Source organism: Mustelus asterias, chromosome 22, assembly GCF_964213995.1.
Source record: "Mustelus asterias chromosome 22, sMusAst1.hap1.1, whole genome shotgun sequence".
Classification (NCBI taxonomy): domain Eukaryota; kingdom Metazoa; phylum Chordata; class Chondrichthyes; order Carcharhiniformes; family Triakidae; genus Mustelus; species Mustelus asterias.
In genome coordinates, this window is record NC_135822.1 from 58,787,700 (window position 1) to 58,807,124 (window position 19,425).

Below are 19,425 nucleotides of genomic sequence, written 5' to 3' on the forward strand. Positions count from 1 at the left end.
CAATTCCAGCCTCGGGTCACTGTCTGTGTGGAGTCTGCACATTCTCCCCGTGTCTGCGTGGGTTCCTCCCACAGTCCAAAAGGTGTCCAGGTTCTGTGGATTGGCCATGCTAGATTGTCCCTTAGTGTCCAAGGATGTGTGTTAGGTGGATTGACCATTCTAACTTGCTCCTTAGTGTCTAAAGATGTGTCGGTTAGGGGGATTGGCCATGTTAAATTGCCCCCCAGTGTCCAACAATGTGTAGGTTAGGGGGATTGGCCATGCTAAATTGCCTCTTCGTGTCCAACGATGTGTAGGTTAGGTGGATTGGCCATGCTAAATTGCCCCAGACTGTCCCAAGATGTGTAGGTTAGGTGGATTGGCCATGCTAAATTGCCCCCGACTGTCCCAAGATGTGTAGGTTAGGTGGATTGGCCATGCTAAATTGCCCCTTAGTGTCCCAAGATGTGTAGGTTAGGTGGATTGGCCATGCTAAATTGCCTCTTCGTGTCCAACGATGTGTAGGTTAGCTGGATTGGCCATGCTAAATTGCTCCTTTGTGTCAGGGGGATTGGCAGGGTAAATATGTGAGGTTACGGGGTTAGGGCCTGGGTGGGATTGTGGTCGGTGCAGACTTGATGGGCTGAATGGCCTCCTTCTGCACTGCAGGGATTCTATGATTCTATCCTTCAGACACTTGGAGATGGACTGAACCAATTCCAATCCCGGGAGTTGCCATTGACTCATCCGATCCTGGAGACACTCGAATCACTGCCACACTCCAATCCCCGATCATTAACATTCAGGCTGATATAGTGTTCACACACTCTCGAATCTGTGCAGAATCCAATATATATAAAATCCCCTATTGGAGTGTGTTGATCAATAATCGCCAAATTCAACACTTACCACAAATCTGCTGTTCACTTTTTCCAAAATCTGTTTCTCGTTCAATGCCATCGTCTCTCCTTTCCTCTTCTTGATTCTCTTCTTCTCCAGTTTTTTACAAGCGTACATCTTCCCCGTCGCTCGGACTTGGCAGGCGCAAACCTTGAGTGAACGAGTGCAGAGTTAGCCTCAATTCCGTCAGGTCACATCAGGAGAGGCAGACACAGCGAGGTGAGACAGCCCAGAGAGAGAGAGCAGTCACAACTGGGGCGGCACTGTGGTTAGCACTGCTGCCTCACAGCGCCAGGGACCTGGGTTCAATTCCAGCCTCAGGTCACTGTCTGTGTGGAGTCTGCACGTTCTCCCCGTGTCTGAGTGGGTTTCCTCCGGGTGCTCTGGTTTCCTCCCAAACTCCGAAAGACATGCTGGTTAGGGGGATTGGTAGTGCTAAATTGCCCCTTCGTGTCCAAAGATGTGCAGGTTAGGTAGATTGGCCATGCTAAATTGCCCCTTAGTTTCCAAAGATGTGTAGGTTAGGGGGATTGGCCATGCTAAATTGCCCCTTCGTGTCCAAAGATGTCCAGGTTAGGTGGATTGGCCATGCTAAATTGAGGCTTCGTGTTGGGGGTCGAGCTCGGGTAAATACATGGGGTTACGGGAATAGGGCCTGGGTGGGATTATGGTCAGTGCAGGCTCGATGGGCCAAATGGCCTCTTTCCACACTGTAGGATTTGATGATTCTATGAACTGCCAACTGCCACTGGAAGACTGCTGTGGGCCAAAACCTTGTGTGATTTCAAGAAGAAATTAGACTGAGCTCTTGGGGGATGAAGGGATATTGGGGGGGAAGGGGGATCAGGATATTGAATTTGATGATCAGCCATGATCATAATGAATGGGGGAGCAGGCTCGAAGGGCTGAATGGCCTCCTCCTGCTTCGAGTTTCTATGTAAACCACTCACCTCACCAAAGCCTCCTTTGCCCAGGACTCGGTACTGCCTGAACGTGTCTCTGGTGATAGCTTGCCTGAACGAAGAGAGAGAGAAAATCAGACAAGGCACATGGCCGTCAATCTACTTGCACCTTCTGAACAAAATCATCTTTTCCCTCCAAATCGAACCTCAGTGAGGATCTGCAGGGGATTCTGGAACTCTCCGTGCTCACAGAAGGAGCAAGGAGTGGAACTTGCCAGTGTAGCGGTGTTCAATACCATATCTCTGGGAGAACTTGTTCCCCTCAAATCGTGCCGTTCCCAGCAACTCGATAGGAGAATGATAAAGGTCTACCCAGGCCGGGGTATATTTAACCCAGTCTAACATATTCAGATACCAAATCCATTCCAAATCACCACATCTGTTCAGATCCATCGAGATTATTGGGTGTGGGCAGCACGGTGGCACAGTGGTTAGCACTGCTGCTTCACAGCGCCAGGGACCCGGGTTCGATTCCCGGCTCGGGTCACTGTCTGTGTGGAGTCTGCACGTTCTCCCCGTGTCTGTGTGGATTTCCACCGGGTGCTCCGGCTTCCTCCCACACTCCAAAGATGTGCTGGTTAGGTGGACTGGCCGTGCTAAATTCTCCCTCAGTGTACCCAAATAGGTGCCGGAGTGTGGCGACTGGGGGATTTTCCCAGTAACTTCATTGCAGCGTTAATGTAAGCCTACTTGAGACACTTATAAATAAACTTTAGAAACTTTAAATTGTGGCACCCCTTGGGCAACATTAAGACTCTCACCAACTTTTATAGATACACCATAGAAAGCATTCTTTCTGGTTGTATCACAGCTTGGTATGGCTCCTGCTCTGCCCAAGACCACAAGGAACTACAAAGGGTCGTGAACAAAGCCCAATCCATCACGCAAACCAGCCTCCCATCCATTGACTCTGTCTACGCTTCCCACTGCCTCGGCAAAGCAGCCAGCATAATTCGAGGACCCCACGCACCCCGGACATTCTCTCTTCCACCTTCTTCCTTCGGGAAAAAGATACAAAAGTCTGAGGTCACGTTCCAACCGACTCAAGAACAGCTTCTTCCCTGCTGCCATCAGACTTTTGAATGGACCTACCTTCTATTAAGTTGATCTTTCTCTACACCCTAGCTGTGACTGTAACACTGCATTTGGTAATTGCCAAATGCGGGCAATTGGGATTAGTTTAGGGGTTTTTAAAAAAAAAAGGGCGGCATGGACAAGTTGGGCTGAAGGGCCTGTTTCCATGCTGTAAACCTCTATGACTCTATGATTCTGCACGCTCTCCTTTCCTTCTCCCCTATGGACTCTATGAACGGTATACTTTGTCTGTATAGTGGGCAAGAAACAATACTTCTCGCTGCACGGAAACATAGAGACTCAAAGCTGGAGGAGGCCATTCGGCCCTTCGAGCCTGCTCCGCCATTCATTTCGATCATGGCTGATCAAGTTCAATATCCTGATCCCCCGCCCCCCCATATCTCTTGATCCCTTTCGCCCCTAATTTCTTCTTGAAATCACACAACGTTTTGGCCTCAACTACTTTCTGTGGGAGTGAATTCCACACATTCACCACCCTCTGGGTGAAGAAATTTCTCCTCACCTCAGTTCTAAAAGGTTTACCCCTTATCCTCAAACTATGACCCCCTAGTTCTGGACTCCCCCCACCATCGGGAACATTCTTTCTGAATCTACCCTGTCTAACCCTGTTAGAATTTTATAAGTTTCTATGAGATCCCCTCTCACTCTTCTAAACTCCAGTGAATATAATCCTAACCGACTTAGTCTCTCCTCATATGACAGACCTGCCATCCCAGGAATCAGCCTGGTAAACCTTCGCTGCACTCTGTCTATAGCAAGGACATCCTTCCTCAGATAAGGACACCAAAACTGCACACAATACTCCAGGTGTGGCCTCACCAACGCCCTGTACAATTGCAGCAAAACATCCCTATCCCTATACTCAAATCCTCTCGCTATGAAGGCCAACATACCATTTGCCTTCTTTACTGCCTGCTGTACCTGCGCGCTTACTTTCAGCGACTGATGCACGAGGACTCCAAGGTCTCGCTGAGTATCATAGAATCCCTACAGTGCAGAAGGAGGCCATTCAGTCCATCGAGTCTGCACCGACCACAATCCTGCCCAGGCTCTATCCCCATAACCCCATGCATTTACCCTAACTAGTCTCCCTGGCACTAAGGGCCAATTTAGCATGGCCAATCCACCTAACCCGCAAATCTTTGGGAGGAAACCGGAGCGGCCGGAGGAAACCCACGCAGACACGGGGAGAATGTGCAAATTTCGCACAGACAGTGACCCGAGCTGGGAATCGAACCCGGGTCCCTGGCGCTGTGGGGCAGCAGTGCTAACCACTGTGCCACCGTGCCGCCCCATTTGCCTTCTTTACTGCCTGCTGTACCTGCGTGCATATTTTCAGCGACTGATGCTCGAGGACTCCAAGGTCTCGCTGAGTATCCGCCTCTCTCAATTTACACCCATTCAAATAATAATCTGCCTTCCTATTATTGCTACCCAAGGGGTAACCTCACATTTATATCCCAATACATGTGACAATAATAAATCAAATCAAATTAAAACCTCTTTGAGCTTCTGATAACCTAACGTATCTACTTTGATGACTCAGGCATCAAAAAACAAGGACATTACAGCACAAAAACAGGCCCTTCAGCCCACCAAGCCAACACCGATCACATTCTCCTTTCCAGACCAACCAGTTAAGTCTTAGATGTCGCGAATGTGTCTGCCTGAACCACCTCACTTGGCAGTACATCCAAAGTTAAAGTTTATTTATTAGTCACAGGTAGGCTTACATTAACACCGCAATGAAGTTAGTGTGAAAGTCCCCGAGTCGCCACACTCTGGCGCCTGTTCGGGTTACACTGAGGGAGAATTTAGCACCCTAACCAGCACGTCTTTCAGACTGTGGGAGGAAACCGGAGCACCCGGAGGAAACCCACGCAGTCATGGGGAGAAGGTGCAGACTCCGCACAGACAGTGACCCCAAGCCCGGAATCGAACCCGGGTCCCCGGTGCGGTGAGGCAGCAGTGCTAACCCACTGTGCCACCGTGTCCCCCACAGAACTAAGCCCCCGCCGCCCTCTGTGTAAAAAACCGTACCCCTGAACATCTCTACTGAACCTTCCCCACCTTACCATAAGACATAGGAGCAGAATTAGGCCACTCGGCCCATCGAGTCTGCTCCACCATTCAATCATGGCTGATATTTTTCTCATCCCCATTCTCCTGCCTTTTCCCCATAACCCCTGATCCCCTTATTAATCAAGAACCTATCTATCTCTGCCTTAAAGACACTCAATGACCCGGCCTCCACAGCCTTCTGCGGCAAAGAGTTCCACAGAATCACTACTCTCTGACTGAAGAAATTCCTCCTCATCTCTGTTTTAAAGGATTGTCCCTTTAGCCTGAGGTTGTGCCCTCTGGTTCTAGTTTTTTCTACTAGTGGAAACATCCTCTCCACGTCCACTCTATCCAGGCCTCGCAGTATCCTGTAAGTTTCAATAAGATCCCCCCCTCATCCTTCTAAACCCCAACGAGTACAGACCCAGAATTTGAACCTCCTCATGATTCTCATTTCCAGACTGTGCAGACGGGCAGATTAATCCCTCGGGCAGAGTTGGTGGTTTCATATTCTCATCCTAACCATGCTCAAATCAGAATGAATAACCAGCCCTTTGGAAATGAGGGGGAGGGTCCGAGACGGATTCAACCAGAGGAAGGCCCCCCCCTACCCCCGGCTCCCACCCCCCTCACAAACCTTCAGCCCTGCTCACCTTTCCAGCCACTTCCACTGCAGGAAGCGATCAAAGTGCATGCTTCCTTGGTATTCGGCAAATGGAGCTCCGCTGAGGTACTGGTGAGGAGCCCTGTTCCCAAACAAAACAGCCGACAGGTTAGTCCCGGGAGAACCGCGAATCCAAAGCAGCCGACAGCCAGCCCTCCAGAGTGCTTCTGGGCCACGCCGAGCTTGGGCAAGCGCCGGAACGCCAAAATGCAAACCGTCGCCACAGCTGGCACGTTGATTCTGATTGGCTGGGGCGCTCGTCATGAATCATAGAATCCCTACCGTGCAGGACGCCATTCGGCCCATTGAGTCTGTACTGACAACAATCCCACCCAGGCCCCATCCCCGTAATCCCACATGTTTACCCTGCTAATCCCCCTGACACTAAGGGGCAATTTAGCATGGCCAATCCACCTAACCTACACATCTTTGGACACTAAGAGTCAATTTAGCACGGCCAATCCCCCTAATCTACACATCTTTGGACACTCGGAGCAATTTAGCATGGCCAATGCCTCTAACCCGCACATCTTTGGACACTAAGGGTCAATTTAGCATGGCCAATCCACCTAACCTACACATCTTTGGACACTAAGGGTCAATTTAGCATGGCCAATCCCTCTAACCCGCACATCTTTGGACACTGAGGAGCAATTTAGCATGGTCAATCCACCTAACCCGCACATCTTTGGACTGTGGTAGGAAACTGGAGCATCCAGAGGAAACCCACGCAGACACGGGGAGAAAGTGCAGGTTATTGAGTGCCTTCAAGACAGAGATAGATAGGTTCTTGATTAATAAGGGGATCAGGTGTTATGGGGAAAAGGCAGGAGAATGGGGATGAGAAAAATATCAGCCATGATTGAATGGCGGAGCAGACTCGATGGGCCGAGTGGCCTAATTCTGCTCCTATGTCTTATGGTCTTATAGTGCAGATTCCACACAGACAGTGACCCAAGGCCGGATTGGATCCCGGGCGCTGTGAGGCAGCAGTGCTAACCACTGTGCCACCATGCCTCCCGTAGAAAGAGCAATGAACAAAGCAACAAGGGAGAAGGTGCTTGGATATATTCCCTCCTTCCCGTGTGAGCTAACAGATACAATGACAACCAATTTAAAGTCATCAAGCCTGCTGGTAATGTGGCTCATTTATACATACTCGAGTGGACAAACATTCGCAGTGATCCGTTCACTGCAAACGAATGGAATATGTTGGAGCCTTGAATCGTTTGTGCATGACGCGGTCCCCCATTACTTTCTCCATGGCAACACTTTAGCCAATAAGGGTTGACCTGCCACCCGATTGGTGCCCCTTTCTCCTGCAGTGTAAATTGTCGAGAGAGTTTGAAATTGGGCACTCTTTGCATTTGGGGGTTAGGGGCGTCTCCATTGAGTTCATTCGGGACAACCCGTTGTTACATTTTCGGCAAATAGGCGCGATGTATTGAACCTGAATTAAAGTTAAAGTTTATTTATTAATGTCACAAGTAGGCTTACATTCACACTGCAATGAAGTTACTGTGAAAATCTCCCTAGTCGCCACACTCCGGCGCCTGTTCGGGTTACACTGAGGGAGAATTTTAGCACCGAACCAGCACGTCTTTCGGACTGTGGGAGGAAACCAGAGCATCCGGAGGAAACCCACGCAGACACGGGGTAGAACGTGCAGACTCCACACAGACAGTGACCCAAGCCGGGAATTGAACCCGGGTCCCTGGTACCGTGAGACAGCAGTGCTAACCACTGTGCCACCGTGCCGACACTAACGAATTGTTGCTGAAGAGAGAGGCGTGCTGCCGAAGTTTTTCATCTTGCACTCATCAGGACAAGTACAAGAACACCAAATTTCAGAGAATTGGAACAAATTCTACTTCCTTCGAGTTTCGTACTCCCAAGTACACAAATGTTGTCACAGAGTTGGGGGGGGGGAAACACACTGGGTGACTGCAATGAAATAATAATCAGACAGTGGATTTCTCAGGAAATGACCGTGAGAAAGCTTGATGTTAAACTGGGGTGTTTGACTTTGCACGGGTTCAGAGGGAGGGATAAGTGACACAGGGCGTGTGGGCAATTCATGGGGACTCAGGACTCACAAATAATTAAACAGGCAGCAGGCTGTTCAGTGTGAAGTCAGGAACAGGCTCTCAAGGAGAGCAGAAGGGCTGACAGAGATAGGATGGGCTGAATGGCCTGTGCCATTTGTCCTATGGGATGCATATTACTTGTACCTCATTAACCGAGTCAAGTAGATGACTATGTGGTAGGATCAGTAAGTTTGCCGATGACACAAAGATTGGGCGGGTGGTTAACAGTGAGGTTGAGTGTCTTGGGTTACAGGAAGATATCGACGAGATGGTCAAATGGACGGATAAGTGGCCGATGGAATTTAACCCTGAAAAGTGTGAGGTGATACACTTTGGAAGGAGTAATTTGACAAGGAAGTATACAGTGAAAGGTCTGACACTGGGAAGTTCCAAAGAACAAAGGGACCTTGGCGAGTTTGTCCACAGATCTCTGAAGGTGGAAAGGCAGGTTAATAGGGTGGTGAAAAAGGCATACGCGCACACTCGCCTTTATCAATCGGGGTATAGATTACAAAAGCAGAGAGGTCATGTTGGAGTTGTGTAGAACTTTGGTGAGGCCACAGCTGGAGCACTGTGTGCAGTTCTGGTCGCCACATTATAGGAAGGATGTGATCGCACTGGAGGGAGTGCAGAGGAGATTCACCAGGATGCTGCCTGGGGTGGAACATTTAAGTTCTAAAGAGAGGTTGGATAGGCTTGTGTTGTTTTCTCTGGAGCAGAGAAGACTGAGGGGCGACCTGATCGAGATGTTCAAGATTATGAGGGGCATGGACAGGGTGGATAGGGAGCAGCTGTTCCCCTGAGTTGAAGGGTCAGTTACGAGGGGACACAAGTTAAAAGTGAGGGGTGGGAGGTTTAGAGGGGATTTGAGGGAAAGCTTTTTCACCCAGAGGGTGGTGATGGTCTGGAATGCGTTGCCTGGGAGGGTGGTGGAGGCGGGATGCCTCACATCCTTTAAAAAGTACCTGGATGAGCACTTGGCACATCATCACATTCAAGGCTATGGGCCAAGTGCTGGCAAGTGGGATTAGGTGGACAGGTCAGGGTCTTTCATGCGTCAGTGCAGACTCGATGGGCCGAAGGGCCTCTTCTGCACTGTGGTATTCTGTGATTCTGTGAAGTAACCCGTGGCCCCTTTTTTGACTACTGCCACAGAATCTTGAACACTTGTACCCAGGGGCGGCACAGTGGGTTCGCCCTGCTGCCTCACAGCGCCAGGGACCCGGGTTCGATTCCCGGCTTGGGTCACTATCTGTGCGGAGTCTGCACGTTCTCCCCGTGTCTGCGTGGGTTTCCTCCGGGTGCTCCGGTTTCCTCCCACAGTCCGAAAGACGTGCTGGTTAGGTGCTAAATTCTCCCTCAGTGTACCCGGACAGGCGCCGGAGTGTGACGACTGGGGGATTTTCACAGTAACTTCATTGCAAGTAGGGCCTCGGTCTAAGGTCCCACCCACAGGAACGGCACCGCCAATAGTGCAGGGCTCCCTGAGGTACTGCACAGAAGTGTCAAACTGCATTGCATTATTGGCCAATCTTTGAGCCAAGGCTGAGAGGCCTGTGTCCCGCTCAATCCTGCCAAGCTAACACACAGCACTCGGACATCCGGCCTAGCAAGGCAGGCTGTGCTAGGCCCAGTGATGGCGGGTAACGGGGAGATTGAAGATCTTTCTCTCTCAAAAGAGAAAAGCAAGGTCGGATTGAAAACTCTAAGTGAAGCCAGCCAAGAATAAATGGTCAAAACACACAGTGAGCCAGGAACAGGCGCCATTTTGTGGTCACACCACCTTTAGTCAGGACTACTCCTGAGAGAGCCTGACCAGTTACTCACTTTAAGCAGTCGTTGAAGATGTCTTTGCTGGGATTCTTTCCCAGGTTCTCGATGCACTGTTTGATGTGGAGGTCACTGATCTCTGGCATGTACTCAGGGGACTGTGAGGAGAGAGACGGAAAAGTAGTTGGAGGGCAGAGATTATCTAAGATCACACAATCATAGAATCCTACAGTGCAGAAGGAAGCCATTCGGCCCATCGAGTCTGCACCGACCACAACTCCACCCAGGCCCTATCCCCATAACATCATGCATTTACCCTGAGAGACTAAGGGGCAATTTAGCATGGCCAATCCCCCTAACCCGCACATCTTTGGACACTAAGGGGCAATTTAGCGTGGCCAATCCCCCTAACCCGCACATCTTTGGATTGTGGGAGGAAACTGGAGCACCCGGAGGAAACCCACGCAGACACGGGGAGAACGTGCAAAGTCCACACAGACAGTGACCCGAGCCGGGAATCGAACCCGGGTCCCTGGTGCTGTGAAGCAGCAGTGCTAACCACTGTGCCACCGTGTCTGCCCACAATAGGCTGGTTGACATAAACAGAAAGCAGACGCAGTGACTCTTCCCCAGTTCCCTTCCTGTTGGAAACACCACACGCTGACTGCACAAGATGTGAGGAATTCCCCCACCGTAGTTTCACCCACATTTTTAAAAATTCATTCCTGGGACGTGGGTGTCGCTGGCTGGGCCAGCATTTATTGCCCATCCCTAGTTGCCCTTGAGGGGCAGTTGAGAGTCAACCACATTGCTGTGGCTCTGGAGTCACATGTAGGCCAAACCGGGTAAGGACGGCAGATTTCCTTCCCTGAAGGACATTAGTGAACCGGATGGGTTTTTCCGACAATGGTTTCATGGTCATCAGTAGATTCTTAATTCCAGATTTTTTTTATTGAATTCAAATTCCACCATCTGCCGTGGCGGGATTCGAACCCGGGTCCCCAGAACATTAGCTGAGTTTCTGGATTAATAGTCTCGTGATAATACCACTAGGCCATCGCCTCCCCATTGATATACTGACAGGGGCAGCGGCACAGTGGGTAGGTCACTGGCCTAACAACCCAGAGACCTGGAGATGGGAGTTTGAATCCCACCCACCACCTTCAACATTCACTCCCTCCACCACCGACGCTCAGTAGCAGCAGTGTGGACCATCTACAAGATGCACTGCAGCGACTCATCCTTAGACAGCACCTTCCAAACCCACGATTGAGGCTTTGAGGTCAGATTGGAGTTGTCCTGCACTGCTAACCCCACCGCCCTGTCATTTGGCCAAGTCAGGATGGTGAGGGGCTTGGAGGGGAATTTGCAGGTGTTGGTGTTCCCCATGTCCTTCTCGATGGTAGAGGTTGAGACTTTGAAAGGGGCTATCTAAGGAGCAAACATTGTGTGTGAATACGTCCCAAGACCTGGGGCGTATTTGGGCAGCACGATGGCGCAGTGGTTAGCACTGCTGCCTCACAGTGCCAGGGACCTGGGTTCGATTCCCAGCTCGGGTCACTGTCTGTGCGGAGTCTGCACATTCTCCCCGTGTCTGCGTGGGTTTCCTCCGGGTGCTCCGGTTTCCTCCCACAGTCCGAAAGATGTGCGGATTAGGTGGATTGGCCATGCTAAAATTGACCCGAGCGTCAGGGGGATTTGGAGGGTAAATATGTGGGGTTATGGCCTGGGTGGGATTGTCGGTGCAGGCTCGATGGGCTGAATGGCCTCCTTCTGCGCTGTGGGGATTCTATGACCTCTCTTTTTCTGCACCTCCCGCCCCATTTAAAATCATACTGACTGACTCTCCACACCCTTCTGAGCATCACATCTTTCTCGGTCTGCCTCATGTTTGGTATTCTTCGGATTGCTTGCTGGTTTGAGAGTTTCAGATTATCTGCAACCTTTGAAACCATACCCCAGCCGACCGAATGTCATCAATGTATTGAAGAGAGCGGTGGCCCCTCTACTGGACCTTGGTGAGCGACCGTTAGATGGTGAGCAACGACCCTTCCCCACTGCTCCCCTTCTGTCTCAGCCCACTCCTCCACTCCAACCCTGCCAAACTACGCCCACCAATCGCACAATCCCCAAGCCGTTCTGTGAGTGGAAAGACTTGAAAGGAAATTGGAAAGGATTGAGACCAGCTTTGTCCCTGGGAGCTGAATATAAAGGGCAATAAAACCTCGAACCCCCAAAGTTCCACACATGGGGAGATGACCCAGGACTGGCAATCGACTGATCCTAACTCAACGTTCCAAAGAGAATTCCCAGTTTGTTGACTGTTGGCATACTTGGAATGGATCTGGTGCAAGACATCCATCTGTCAGCCATTTTGTCTCGACAATGAGGCAGAACAACTCCCCATCCCCTACCCCCAATTTGATTGGTGGACTGCTTAATGTGAGAGGCATGGTCCAGATCACCAACAACCTGTCCTGGTCCCCCCCATGCTGACACTATAGTTAAGAAAGCCCACCAACATCTCTACTTTCTCAGAAGGCTAAGGAAATTTGGCATGTCAGCTACAACTCTCACCTACTTTTACAGATGCACCATAGAAAGCATTCTTTCTGGTTGTATCACAGCTTGGTATGGGCTCCTGCTCTGCCCAAGACCGCAAGAAATTACAAAGGGCTGTGAATGTAGTCCAATCCATCACACAAACCAGCCTCCCATCCATTGACTCTGTCTACACTTCCCGCAGCCTCGGGAAAGCAGCCAGCATAATCAAGGATCCCACGCACCCCGCACATTCCCTCTTCCACCTTCTCCTGTCGGAAAAAATATACAAAAGTCTGAGGACACGTACCAATCGACTCAAGAACAGCTTCTTCCCTGCTGCTGTCAGACTTTTGAATGGACCCACCATATATTAAGCTGAACCTCCTCTACACCCGAGCTATGACTATAACACTACATTCTCCCCTATGGAGTCTATGAATGGTATGCTTTGTCTGTACAGCACAAAATAAACATTTGATTTGATTTATTATTGTCACATGTATTAGTACACAGTGAAAAGTATTGATTCTTACGCGCTATACAGACAAAGCATACCGTTCATAGAGAAGGAAAGGTGAGGGTGCAGAATGTAGTGTTACAGTCATAGCTAGGGTGTAGAGAAAGATCAACTTAGTGCGAGGTAGGTCCATTCAAAAGTCTGATGGCAGCAGGGAAGAAGCTGTTCTTGAGTCGGTTGGCACGTGACCTCAGACTTTTGTATCTTTTTCCCGACGGAAGAAGGTGGAAGAGAGAATGTCGGGGGTGCGTGGGGTCCTTAATTATGCTGGCTGCTTTGCTGAGGCAGCGGGAAGTGTAGACAGTGTCAATGGATGGGAGGCTGGTTTGCGTGATGGATTGGGCTACATTCACAGTGTAGAGCCTACACTTCCCAGTACCTTTCAATATATACCAATACATGTGACAATAATAAATCAAATCCAAATCAAACGTTCTGGGTCACTTGTTGGGAGACTGAGAGAGATTAGGGGGACAGTTCTGCCTTTATGTAGAGACAAAATGGCTGACAAATGGACATTTTCTATTCCAAAACGCGCGAGGCAACTTTGCAACCACTCCCCAATGCCCTCCTCCCAGGTTAAGGTCCACTGGGATTGGTCGGGGGAGAGAGGGGGAACGGAAGGACGGAGAGCAAAGCTCCGCCATGTTAGCTGGGTTCATCGTCAACAAATGGGGTTCTTGGTCCCTTACCTCGAGTGTGAGGAATCTCCCAACGACCTCGTCTGCTTTCTCCTTCCTTTTCTCGTCAGGGGTCACCTCGTATTCAGCCTGGAGAGAAGAGAGCGGCAACACGCGCCATTGTTAGAGTCTGTACCCAGACATCATCCACACAACACTGAGGGCCGAATGGCCCCCAAGGCACACCCTGTTACGGGGTTGTGCTCAGAGGTTAAAAGTGCAAGTCCAAAAAAATGAACCATTTGTATCGAAAGGCCAAGCAGCAGGATTACCAAGGCAACAGGCTATTGAATTCAGCCAATCAATTTGAATCAGACACCAAGAACCTATTAAATTTAAATCTGATGGTGTTGGCAACCCAGGAGCAATCCTATTGTGGGGGAGAATGATATGTCACCACTGGAATGAAAGAGGGACAAAAGGGAGAGAGCAACTGTTGCCAGCCAGAGCTCAAAGCCTCATCTCGATAGCAAAGGAGAAAGAAGAATCAACAGAGAAGGCTCAGAATATTCCGGAAGACACAAAACTTGGCTGCAATTTAGAGAGAGAGTAAAATTTTAATTTTTTTTGTCAATAAGTGGGAATTGTCTTTATCGAAACAGCATTCCATTAGAATAGTGTTTTAATTGGGTTGTTAACAGTTGAATTAACCTGTTCACTGTCAGCCAGACAAACAAGTTGTTACTTGTTGATTTGAGAGAACCTTAGGTAGTTAATTGGATTTAACCACTCGGAGTTGCTGAAGCGCAGATCGTCCCACTTCACACACTTGCTTTAACAGATTATCGGGTGAGGTACTCCTCTCTGAACGGTTAGGTGTTAGTTCTCGGGGGGGGCGGGGCGGGGGTTGGGGGAAAGAGATCCACCTCCGCTTTACTGATGCCAAAAGTACACTCGGTGTCCCAACTCTGACGAAGGGTCATCCAGACTCGAAATGTCAGCTGTGTTCCCTCCCCACAGGTGCTGTCAGACCTGCTGAGATTTTCCAGCATTTCCTGCCTCTGTTTCCAATTCCATCATCTGCAGTACTTTGCTTTTAACCATGAGCTGCCTTCCTGCCTGCCTTGGCGGAATGTGACCACTGATGTTGGCTACCAAGTGTGCCCCGCTCGACTGTGAGATAGCGTGGCCCCTTTAAGAGGGCAATCGTTGGTGGGTCACGTGGCCCTCCTGGGGCCTAATCGGACAGGAGGTGCGCGGAGCTGAGCCTATTGGGTGATAGGGCGTGAGTCCTGGGTAGATGGAACCTGTGGTGTGAGCTTGGGAGTGGGTGGAACTAGACCTGTATCTGTCCTGAGCTTGTCTGCACATAGTTTAAACTATCATCAATAAATCATCATTGTGATCTTGTGCTACAATAGGCTTGAAGTGACTTAACTTTAGAATTAAAGAAACAGAATTCAGCAAATAACTTCGGCATGCAAAAAAGAACCACTATTTTCTCAGTGGCTGTAGTATTAGTTTTAAAGTTTATTTATCAGTGTCACAAGTAGGCTTACATTAACACCGCAATGAAGTTACTGTGAGAATCCCCTAGTCGCCACACTCTGGCGCCTGTTTGGGTAACATGGAGGGAGAATTTAGCACCTAACCAGCACGTCTTTCGGACTGTGGGAGGAAACCGGAGCACCCGGAGGAAACCCGCGCAGACACGGGGAGAATGTGCAGACTCCGCGCAGAGTGACCCCAAGCCGGGAATCGAACCCGGGTTGCTGGTGCTGTGAGGCATCAGTGCTAACCACTGTGTCACCGCGCCCGTCCCGTTCCGGTAAACTGTCAAATCTCTCACACGCGCCTTCAACAATTGAATTCAACAATTTCCATTAAGATCAAGGTCCTTGCAAAGGGACAAAAGCCACAGGTTGCAAAGTGGAACCGTAGTTTGCATTTCGGTAAGTTGGATAACGTAATCAAACATTTTGCATAGCTGCTTTACATGCTTTACTTCTTGCCCTCGTTGGCCTTCTGAGGTTAAATACGGGTTCCTGCTTCTGTCTGGTGCTTCCAGAGCTGGGTATATTGGCCCAGGTACCGCAGAATTCCCAAACTCCTCTTGGGGAAGTGCCACAGGATCGATACCCAACCCGGTGCCAGGTGGTGTCCTCGGTCAATGCCTCGTCCGCCAGATGCTGCCACCACTGGCAGGGCCCGGTAATGCAAGCCCCATTCACAGGCCTCAAACCGAGGCCTCAAACCGAGGTCGATGAGAGGAGGCAATCGGGGGGGGGGGGGGGGGGGGGGGGGGATAATACATCGGTCTGGAGGCGAGCAGTGGCTTTAAGTTGAAAGTTTATTTATTCGCATCACAAGTAGGCTGACATTAACACTGCAATGAAGTTGCTGTGAAAATCCCCCAGTCACCACACTCCGGCGCCTGTTCGGGTTACACTGAGGGAGAATTTAGCACCTAACCAGCACGTCTTTCAGACTGTGGGGGGAAACCCACGCAGACACGGGGAGAATGTGCAAACTCCACACAGACAGTGACCCCAAGGCAGGAATTGAACCTGGGTCCGTGGCGCTGTGAGGCAGCAGTGTCACCCCTCCATAATCTCGTATTTGATGTGGCAGCGAAAATGTGAAAATCCAAGAATACCACCTCTACAGGTTCCCCTTTACCCAACTTGCTTGTTACTTGGAATCATAGAATTCCCATAGTGCACAAGGAGGCCATTCGGTCCATCGCGTCTACACCAAATCTCTGACAGAGAATTCTACCCAGGTCCTATCCCCATAACCACACACATTTACCCCACTAATTCCCCTAACCAAAACATCTTTGGACGTGAAGGGGCAATTTAGCATGGCCAACCCCCCGAACCTGCACATCTTTGGACACTAAGGGGCAATTTAGCATGGCCAATCCACTTAACCTACACATCTTTGGACACTAAGGGACAATTTAGCATGGCCAATCCACCTAACCTACACATCTTTGGACACTAAGGGGCAATTTAGCATGGCCAATCCACTTAACCTACACATCTTTGGACATTAAGGGACAATTTAGTATGGCCAATCCATCTCACCCGCACATCTTTGGACACTAAGGGACAATTTAGCATGGCCAATCCACCTAACCTGCACATCTTTGGGCACTAAGGGGCAATTTAGCATGGCCAATCCACCTAACCCGCACATCTTTGGGCACTAAGGTGCAATTTAGCATGGCCAATCCACCTAACCTGCACATCTTCGGACACTAAGGGGCAATTTAGCATGGCCAATCCACTTAACCTACACATCTTTGGACATTAAGGGACAATTTAGTATGGCCAATCCATCTCACCCGCACATCTTTGGACACTAAGGGACAATTTAGCATGGCCAATCCACCTAACCTGCACATCTTTGGGCACTAAGGGGCAATTTAGCATGGCCAATCCACCTAACCCGCACATCTTTGGGCACTAAGGTGCAATTTAGCATGGCCAATCCACCTAACCTGCACATCTTCGGACACTAAGGGGCAATTTAGCATGGCCAATCCACCTAACCTGCACATCTTTGGACTGTGGGAGGAAACTGGAGCATCCGGAGGAAACCCACGCAGACATGGGGAGAATGTGCAAACTCCACACAGACAGTGACCCGAGGCCGGAATTGAACCTTGGTCCCTGGCGCTGTGAGGCAGCAGTGCTAACCACTGTGCCGCCGTGCCACCCTTCATCACAAATCTCTCCTAACTCATGGAAACATAGATTTTCCTTTCACGAAGCCAAGTAGACTGTGCCTGATCACATTTGTGGAAGTATCCTGTGACAATGGTGGGTTTCCTCCGGGTGCTCCAGTTTCCTCCCACAGTCTGGAAGACGTGATGGTTAGGCGCATTGGTCATGCTAAATGGTTCCCTCTGACACATGTTTAGCGAACTGGCTTGCAGTTTCCTGCTCTCTGCCGCCCTCCTACCTTGAATCCATGCGTGACATGGGCTATTTTACAATCCGCTGGGTCTCCCTCCCACAACAACCTGAAGGGAAGATGGGAACCAAATCCCTTGACTATCTTTACAGCCATTTCCTTCAGCTTAGGGTTCAGGACCCGGGGAACGTTGTGTGGGGGGGGAAAGGAACTCGAACAGTTTTCCCAGCACCCTGCTACATCTGGCTCCAGGCAAGCTTCCCGTTTGGGATTTGTCCGCCTTACCACACAATCGAGGAACTCGATGCAATGCTTGAGGTCAGAGTTCACCTGGCAGAACTGTCGGAAGAGCTCCCTCCCGATTGGCTGCTTGTCACACAGGCTGAAGTAGTCGCGCTCTGTAAGGCAAGGCAAAGAAAGAGCGATTGAACAGAATCATACAACCCCCACAGTGCAGGAGGAGGCCATTCAGCCCAGCGAGTCTGCCCCGACCACAATCCCACCCAAGCCCTAGCACCATAACCGCACGTATTTACACTGCTAATTCCCCTGACACTAAGGGACAATTTAGCATGGCCAATCCCCTAACCTACACATCTTTCATGGGAGGAAACCGGAGCATCTGGAGGAAACCCATGCAGACACAGGGGAGAACGTGCAGCCTCCACACAGACAGTGTCCCAAGCTGGGAATCGAACCCAGGTCCCTGGCGCTGTGAGGCTGCAGTGCGAACCACTGTGCCACCATCCCACGTGTAGTGGTATTTTGCATAATTAAGTTGATGTTGAAGTTTATTTATTAGTGTCACAAGTTGGCTTACATTAACACTGCAATGAAGTTACTGTGAAAATCCCCCAGTCGCCACACTCCGGTGCCTGTTCAGGCTACACTGAGGGAGAACTTAGCACGGACAATTCTGGTTCCCCAGCTGGGTTTCTGGGTTAATAGTCTAGCGATAAAACCACAGGGCATCACCTCCGCTGGGTACAGCCTGTAGTGACTACAGCAAGGAAGAGGGTTTGACCCAAGCCTATGACAAGCCGGTGTTATTGACAACAGAGCCTGACACAGAGCCTCAGCCTCGTTATCATTCCCAGCAGACACACACAGGTAAAACACATCGATCCCAAAGTGTGGCCTTAATTAATGCCGTGTTGTTGCCTCTGCTGTCAGACAGGGAAACTCAATCACGCTCTTTAATGACTTCCCGAGAGTCGGTCCCACACGCAACCGTCTGAATTATTTCCCAAAGCAAAACCCAGTGCAGCAGGGCCGAGATTTCAGAATCGAAAAAAGGCCCCCCTCCCCCCCTCCCCCCCGCCATTCCTCCTGCAGCCTTGTGAAGTGGCAGAGAACTCACCATGGAGGGGGTGCAGAGTAACTCAGTACAACACCCTGGATTTCTCCAGGAGGACATGGTCGAGAGCTTCAAGTTTCTCGGTGTCCAGATCACCAACAACCTGTCCTGGTGCCTCCAAGCAGACACTATAGTTAAGAAAGCCCTCCAGCACCTCTACTTTCTCAGGAGGCTAAGGAAATTTGCCATGTCCGCGATGACTCTCACCAACTTTTACAGATGCATCATAGAAAGCATTCTTCCTGCGTGTATCACAACTTGGTCTGGGGCTCCTGCTCTGCCCAAGACCGCAAGGAACTACAAAGGGTCGTGAATGTAGCCCAATCCATCGCGCAAACCAGCCTCCCATCCACTGACTCTGTCTACACTTCCCGCTGCCTCTGTGTTGTGAGGCCTCTTACTGTGCCCACCCCAGTCCAACACCAGCATCTCCACATCACCGGGCCAGGGACCCGGGTTCGATTCCCGGCTCGGGTCACTGTCTGTGTGGAGTCTGCACATTCTCCCCGTGTCTGCGTGGGTCTCCTCCGGGTGCTCCGGTTTCCTCCCACAGTCCGAAAGACGTGCTGGTTAGGTGCTAAATTCTCCCTCAGTGTAACCCAAACAGGCGCCGGAGTGTGGCGACAAGGGGATTTTCACAGTAGCTTCATTGCAGTGTTAATGTCAGCCTACGTTTGACACTAATAAATAAACTTTTCTCCAAAGCCGAGCTACAACACCACATTTTTCACCCTCTCCTTCCCTTCTCCCCTATGTACTCTATGAACGGTATGTTTTGTCTGTATAGTGTGCAAGAAACAATACTTTTCACTGTATCTCAATACAGGAGCGGGGAAAGATTTAAAAGCGACCTGAGGGGCAACCTTTTCACCCAGAGGGTGGCGCGTGTGTGGAATGAGCTGCCAGGGGAGGGGGTAGAGGCGGGTACAATGACAACATTTAAAAGAC

At 50.2% G+C, this 19,425-nt stretch overlaps 1 protein-coding gene across 1 annotated transcript in view; it reads right to left on the reverse strand.

Annotated features, from left to right (window-relative positions):
* LOC144510088 (G protein-coupled receptor kinase 5-like) overlaps positions 1–17,514 on the reverse strand; it is a 48,177-nt gene extending 30,663 nt beyond the window's left edge. The window contains exons 1-6 of the mRNA XM_078239339.1: positions 17,406–17,514; positions 13,272–13,349; positions 9,576–9,676; positions 5,651–5,743; positions 1,830–1,893; positions 889–1,029 (exon numbers count right to left, since the gene is read on the reverse strand). Coding sequence (XP_078095465.1) covers positions 889–1,029; positions 1,830–1,893; positions 5,651–5,743; positions 9,576–9,664 — 387 coding nt within the window. The 5' untranslated portion in view covers positions 9,665–9,676; positions 13,272–13,349; positions 17,406–17,514. The remainder of the gene's footprint in view (positions 1–888; positions 1,030–1,829; positions 1,894–5,650; positions 5,744–9,575; positions 9,677–13,271; positions 13,350–17,405) is intronic.
* Positions 17,515–19,425: the final 1,911 nt, after the last annotated feature.